General features: G+C 39.3%; 1 protein-coding gene and 1 non-coding gene across 3 annotated transcripts in view; both read left to right on the top strand.

Annotated features, from left to right (window-relative positions):
- LOC138046000 (mevalonate kinase-like) overlaps window positions 1–7,500 on the top strand; it is a 15,800-nt gene that overhangs the window by 5,039 nt on the left and 3,261 nt on the right. For both annotated transcript variants that reach the window (XM_068892686.1, XM_068892685.1), the window contains exons 4-10: window positions 107–408; window positions 653–698; window positions 2,801–2,891; window positions 3,635–3,725; window positions 5,496–5,551; window positions 6,533–6,686; window positions 7,481–7,500. The exon at window positions 7,481–7,500 is cut by the window's right edge and continues 108 nt beyond it. In XM_068892686.1, coding sequence (XP_068748787.1) covers window positions 107–408; window positions 653–698; window positions 2,801–2,891; window positions 3,635–3,725; window positions 5,496–5,551; window positions 6,533–6,686; window positions 7,481–7,500 — 760 coding nt within the window. The remainder of the gene's footprint in view (window positions 1–106; window positions 409–652; window positions 699–2,800; window positions 2,892–3,634; window positions 3,726–5,495; window positions 5,552–6,532; window positions 6,687–7,480) is intronic.
- On the top strand, window positions 4,682–4,754 carry Trnaa-ggc (transfer RNA alanine (anticodon GGC)). The gene has a single exon. It is a non-coding gene; the product is annotated as a tRNA-Ala (tRNA).

The raw sequence follows: 7,500 nt of genomic DNA, 5'->3' as shown, positions 1-7,500 counted from the left end.
AGATGCATGTGTGAGTACCATTGCCAAACTATGCCAGTAAAAGCAGTTTATAGCTGTAAAGCCTTCCTATACTTTAGGCATGACATGACATGTGTCTTACATTTAGCCTTCAGTCCTTATCACTGAAAGTGGACACCACAATTCCAGTTGGTGCAGGTCTGGGTTCATCAGCATCATACTCTGTGTGCATATCTGCAGCACTTCTAGCAGCTGCAGGCAAGTTTCCATCATTAAATGCTGAAAATGATGCCCAACCTGGCTGCTGTGCCCACCGTGATGCTGCTCCAACTTGTGAAACTCTTCCTCTGTCTGCTGAAGATCTGGCACTGATTTATAAATGGAGCTTGGAAGCTGAAAAGCTTGTTCATGGGAAGCCATCTGGCATTGACAACTCTGTTTGCACCTATGGTAAGTAAAGGTGCTAGGGATCAATAATAAAAAATTATTTATTATAATAAACATAAGCAAATTTTGAGTTATTATCTGGGTTGGAGAGTGGGGAAATTCCTCCGCTCAGCTCTCTTCTCTCTCTTCAATTTTACTTTTTTTCTTTTCCACAAAGGAGGCTGGTCCCAACCTCGCTGCCATGTCAACATAAATTAATCTGATGGCCAATAAGCAATTGATACAATTTTGGCCTTTTATTGAATAGGAGGAGCTCTGACATTCCAAGATGGCGTTATCAAGCATTTAACAAGGTAAATGTATTTGTGTCTACAGTTCTATTTTTTATGTTCTTATGCTTATTCTTATTTTACTTCTCAATACAATCAATGGATTTTCCTGGGTAAATATAGTTTATTATTATTATTATTATTATTATTATTATTATTATTATTATATTATTATTATCATTAGTATTATTATTATTATTGCAAGCCAGTATCCTGATATGACAACCAGGGGCAACAGTAGAAGCTGGCTGGGGGCGGTGAACTCCTGAGGCCATCAAAGACTTTCAAAATATCAAAATATATTAGTCTGCACAGTAAAAAAACAAAGGATTTCTTTGAAGCTAAATGGATAGTGTCGCCTCTTGCAAATGCTTAACTATTTAAAGGTTTTAATATGCATCCACTTTCTGTATATAATTAATATATTATTTACATAACACTTTGTAAACATTTCTAGTTTGTTTGAATTTTGTAATAATAATAATAATATCAGTGTCAATTTGTTGTATTATATTATTATTATTAGTAATATTAGTTATATTAGTTGTAACATTATAATTATGTAGGTAAGTTAATAATTTGCTGTATTAATATCAATTTGTTTCAATAAATAAAGTTGTGTAACAAAAAAAAAAAAAAAAAAATCAAAGACTTTCAAACTCCTGCCTTTGGGGGTTCCAAGAAAGGCTACATGTACTTCAGAAGATATTAAAATTATTTTGTGGCAGTCCCAGCAAAGATGGGTTGTTGAGCCCTGAGTTGTGCGCTTCCCTTGCGTTTTTCAAGGGATGTGCTGTTGGGTCTGTAAGGCTCTTTACCTACCGTTTTCTACATAAAATTCAGCTGCATTTTGTAACCTTATTCCAGACTTTGTCCTGGTTTTGTGTCCACAATAAGGGATGTAAGCTTCACATACACTGTAATTGGTAAACATGGGGAAGTGTCTTCTGACACTGTTGCTAACAGTTATGAAGCATCCCTCTAGCTTGTTCTTCAGAAGATATGAACAATGTTCCTAAATATTCCAGACCTTCTGTTACCCAGAAATATTTTTTGTTGGTTCAGTCACTTCAAACCTTGCTCATTCTAAAAATTAATGGGATTAGCTTCCCAAAAAAGGTTCCCTCTTTCAGACCAAACTCCCGGACTAATTGCTCTTTCCCAGGCTAAAGTAACGTTTTCAAAATCATTATCGTTGTCATTATAATCACTAACTTTTTTCTTGTTTGTATTACTTTAATAATCAACATTACAAAAGTTCACGATATGTTTGTAAACTTTTTAGCATTCTTTTGAATAAGTAGTTGACCCAAACCTAAGTGGTTAGAGACGTCTGGCTTGTGCCTGTTGTGGCTCTTAGCATAATCGAAATCTTATCGTTCCAACTGAAAAAGAACCGAGTGGAAGCATCCCGTTGATGAGCAAAACCGTCTGGCCTTAGAGAGAGAGAGAGTAAAATCTGTAAGTGTCATTCTCAGGAGGGAATGGATTAACACATCCCGGTTAACCCTTTCCTTCCTAAGCAAAATGCAGTTTCCAGGTAACACACTACAGGTAACAAAAGAAGCATTCTGATTGGTCAATGGTCAAAGAAAGTCTCAGATAGCCAATCAAATGCGACCCCGGATGGCGCTATTTTTGCGTGATTGCGTGATACGCGTGCGTTTCTTGTGAATGATTACGATAATCTCATCTCGAAGTTTTTTCACGTATATACGCACTGTTCAAGATGGGAGCTGACTGGTATAAGACAATTCAAGACAGCAGAGAACGGAGAATTCTCCTACACAAGGGGAAGAAGGCCGCATCAGCAACCCTGGTTCAGCGATCCAAGGAACGCAGAGAGCGACGCCACGCCGCGCCAGACGTCAGGGTCCCTAACCTGGGTGACAGAGATATTTAGTACAAATTGCACTCGCCATACGGGCTCGTGTAATTTTGTTCGTCTTTGAAAAAATTTACTGGTGCTATTTATTCCAAACTGCACTCGAACTCATGTGATTACCGATGCTAATAGTGACACTTAGATTTTACTCAGTGTAACGCTATATGATTTCAGTCATTCATTGGGAGCCCCCTTGGGACGAGGTGTTTAATGTAGATCATTTCTTTTTCATTTGCCACAGAATTCCTCAATTGAAGATCATTTTAACTCACACTAAAGCACCTCGCAGCACAAAGGATATGGTGTCTGGTCTCCGAGAGAGATACCAGCAGGTACGGAGGATGGAAATTTACATTGGAATGATGTAGTTTTTACCATAGAATTGTTGCAATGGCTATTATTGGATGCAATAAGTCTATTAGCTTTAGAGCGGTTTTCAATTGAGTGTCGAAAGTAATTAGCGAATTGCATTGGTTTTGCATTTACTTCACTCAGTGATTGGTTCAAAGTTCTCGTGTCATTATTTCAACAAATCAGAAGTGGAAACAAAAGCAATCATGGCTCACGCGAGCACATCTTCCCGCGCTTGTTGTCGGCAACGTGTAATTAATTCGAGTTTTGATTGGTCTACTGGATTGTCTCCGTCCTTTTTGATTGGCCAAAGTAATTACATTGGTTTTGGTTTTACGACACTCAATTGAAACTTGCTCTAATTAAAGCATATAATTTGGGAGAATTGCGGATTTCTTCATTCAGAGAATCATAGAAGATTGTGTGGATTGTAAATTATTGGTTGATGCAACGATTGATAGTGGGTGGTATAAAATTAGTAGGACCCGGCACTCTTCGAGTTGTTTTGGTGGCTGTCTAATTAATCTGAAGTAACAATCTAAGCAATGAAGAATTCGAAGGAAATCATTTTCATAAAGAAACATTTAAAATCCCAATGCGGCAAATGAATTTGATCAAACTTTTCTTGTGTTGGTCCCTTCTTTGTTTCTTCCGTCCTTCATTGATTTATAACTTGATTTACTTCTGCTGCTGTTATAATTTTTGTCTTTCTGTTTTTCATCAGTTTCCTACAATTTATAGTTCTTTGTTTGATGCCATTGGGGCCATTTCTGAGGAAAGCTGTCTTTGTTTGGAGAAACTTTATCACAGTGAAGGTAATAGCCCATTTCCGAGTCATGCCTCAGTTTCAAAGCGAGTCCTGGTGCACAACCATTCAAATGGAAATGAGTGCGTATTCTTATGCAAATCAGACTCGTTTTCCTTACAATAGTTGAGCACCAAGACTCACTTCGAAACCGAGACAAACAGCAATAGCTTAGCAGAACTCCCCCTCGTCTCGCGCTTCGCGCTCGTGTCGAACTCCCCCTCGTCTCGCGCTTCGCGCTTGTGTCGTGCTCCGCGCGAAATATTGCATTCGCCCCGCTTGGCTCTTAAAGCGCCTGTCATGCAGGCTGCACCTACGCAGCACTGAGCACACTTTTCTTTAGAAACTCAAACTTTGACACAAACGAATTATAATTATACAAGTACTCATTACCAGTAAACGCTGAGCAATCACCGACCCATTGGGAAAGGCTTTTTGTCACAGTCTGGAAAGAAATGTATATATTTAAATTTTGGACCATAAAAGAAAGAGAGAAATGATCCTCGCACTCATCTGGACAATTTAAGCAACTGTCTCTGATGGACACCTGAAAAAGTCAGGTGGTTCCAACGGGAATCGAACCCACGACCTCTGCGATGCCGGTGCAATGCTCTAAGTAAGAAGATCATTTCTCGCTTTAGAGTGGTTTTCAATTGAGTGTCGAAAGTAATTAGCAAATTGCTTTGGTTTATGATTAGTTCACTCAGTGATTGGTTCAAAGTTCTCGCGCCACTTTTTCAACCAATCAGAAGTGAAACAAAAACCAATCGTGGCTCGCGCGTGCACATTTTCCCGCGCTTTGTGTCGGCTACGTGTAATTACTTAGAGTTTTGATTGGTTTACCGTATTGTCTCTGTCCTTTCTGATTGGCTCAAGTAATTACTTTGGTTTTGGTTTTACGACACTCATTTGAAAACCGCTCAATACGCACTTGAGCTAAACAAATTGACCTACTCCCAACCGAGTGGCTTCATAGCTCAGTTGGTAGAGCATTGCATCGGCATCGCAGAGGTCATGGGTTTGAATCCCGTTGGAGTCACCTGAATTTTTCAGGTGTTTATAAGAGACGATTCTTTGATTGCACCTGACGTCACAGCGGCCATGTTGGTGGAAAGAACAATAGCGAAAAAGTCTTTTGGGAAGAGGCCATTTCCGAGTTCTTGCCTGCCTCTTCAAAGCGAGTCTAAGTGCGAAGTTTTTGTTATGAAAATTAGTTTTCATTTGTATGAAAACTAGAACTAATTACCATCACCAAAACTTCGCACTTAGACTCGCTTTGAAGATGAGGCAGACTTGAACTCGGAAATGGCCTATTTGACTATATTATTATGCAAGATTTAAGCTACATTTTCCTATTGTTTTGGCACCAACATAGACCCTTTGCATAAATGGCGCCCAAATTTGAATAACGATACTTGATACATCCTTAGCCTCACATTCATGAGAAAAATCCTTTGTCTTGAAACATAAACACGAGGGCGCCTTTTATGCAAAGGGTCTATGGCCGTCTCATCACGTGATTGCAATCAAGGAATAGGCCATCTTCGAAATATCTAATATTCAGCTCGATAGTAAGGCAGTGAGGACGAAAAAAAATATATAAACGCGTTGGAATGAATGTGAAAAATATTTACATATCATCCACTTTCCTTTGTCTTTATCCTCTAAACCTCTCTTTCAAGCTGAATTTTAATATATCGAAAAAGGTCTATTGCTTAAATTGTCCATATAATCGCGGAGGTAATTTCTCTCTGTCGTCTTGTTCTGTTTTTGCAAACAGCTGAGGAAGTAGACACTACGACAGTGGACTCAAAGAACCTCTATCGTATTTTGGAAGTGAGTTTGCGCGTGTATTTGCTGTCTTTTTGGTTTGTGTTGAGTTCGATCAGTGTTTATTTTTCGCAGTTTGAGTTAGTTTGATAGTTAGGAACTGTGAAAGTAGTTTGTGGTCATTGAGAACCGTGTCAGAGAAATTTGCAGCATCTTTAATAGTGTATCCCTGGTCTTGAAATCCAGCTTTGTCTGAGTTGGTCTAGTAAGAGTGTTTATTTCAATTTTTTTACGAAATGGGTGAACACAAAAATGTGTAGCTGGGTTTATTTGAAGTGAAATGATTCGTTTGTCAGGCAAACATCTGCTCCGTCTTAACCCCACTGTCTCAACGACACAGAAAACACTGGGACACATTATTCGTTAAAGACGGTTGACAAGTCTGAAACAAGAGCAGTCTTCATTAATTGTGACTGGCTGAGAAATCAGATCTGAAACCAAACTTTGTTTTGGTTTAGTCCTAATCCTAACGTAAACTTGTATTTTTTCTCTTCGGGCCAGCTCACTGGACCGCACAAAATACGATAAGTTAACAAAACGGGAAATTATTTGTCGCCCCGCCCTAGATGACGTCAGAAATTGCCTTACAATGAAAACAAATTCTTGGAAAACAAAGAAGAAAGAAAGCAGAGTGGTTTGTGACGTCATTGTAGAAAACAGACTGAATAAGATTGTAATGACAGAATCGGACTTCTTTTACAGGTCGACCAGAAACATGACTTCTTTGTTGAAAAACAATAGCGCCTTCGCGCCGAAACTGACGCTTCTCGTAATTCGAACGAAACGTACGTGTAACGATTTCACACAGTCCTCTCCGGATTAAGCCAACGCCTCTCACTGGTTTCTCACTGGCGTGGTTGTGGAAAAAATGACTGCTACTTTCGATAACTTTTATGCTCTTGCGTTTTAGGAGAAAATAATTTAATTTAAAACCATGTGTTTCAAACAAGATGCTTTTTGTTGAGACTCGTCCTTTCTTTTTTTCAGAAACTTATTGACCTGAACCAACACTTGCTTGTAACCTTAGGCGTTAGTCACGGTTCACTGGACCGGTTATGTCGTGTGACGGCCAAATATGGTATGCACTCCAAGCTGACCGGAGCAGGTGGAGGGGGGTGTGGTTTTACACTTGTCACGCCAGGTACAGTATACCGGATATGTTACACTTATTTTGTGTATTTTGTCAAACGATAGTTACCCAGTCAGGAATATCTTTTTTCAGTCTGTGATACGAGGCTTTCATGAGGCCACGGGTGTTATACTGGCGTAAGTCAGGCCATATAGAAATCAGAGAGCTTTCTGTTAGGATACAAAGGTTCAACATAGACTTGCCAACTATTACCTTATAAGGCTTACACGTTCTCTTTTTCACTCTTGTTGCCGGGCTCTCTCGCGCTTTCTCGCATAGTTTGAACTTGCTCAAACGATTTTTCTTTGTAACAGTCGGCGTGAGTTAGAACCTCGTTAGAGTTTGCGTTTGACAATTCTTGTCAGTGAGAAGACGAATTGACGTATCGAACGTGGCGCATATTGTAGACTTTGCTCATGGGGGCGCTATATTGGAACGTTGAAAATTGTTCCACCTTCTCAGTTTATTTGTTACAATATTCCCACCCATTCTCATCTCCTTAAAGTCCCGACATCGCGCTCTCATCATAAAAAAAAATTTCCCATTTCAATCCAAAATCCACTCAAATCCTGGTGAACTGTCCCCGACCCCTATATCCCCTCTTATTACAGCAAATTTGATTAGATACTGCATTCGTTTAGACGGGGACCTTCGGCAAAAATTTGCCACGTCAAGAGTTTTCTTTAGGACACAAACTCTCAGAAGCTGGAATAATGGCAAAGTGATGATGTTATTCGTTTCTAAGATTTTGTCTCATCAAACTGAAGTAAACTAAAAATCAAGTCTTTTTTTTACATTGTTACCAGGAACTTGCGAGAAGTCTGTG

Source organism: Montipora capricornis, chromosome 4 (genome assembly GCF_036669925.1).
Source record: "Montipora capricornis isolate CH-2021 chromosome 4, ASM3666992v2, whole genome shotgun sequence".
Taxonomy (NCBI): domain Eukaryota; kingdom Metazoa; phylum Cnidaria; class Anthozoa; order Scleractinia; family Acroporidae; genus Montipora; species Montipora capricornis.
This window is presented reverse-complemented; position numbering and strand designations above follow the sequence as displayed.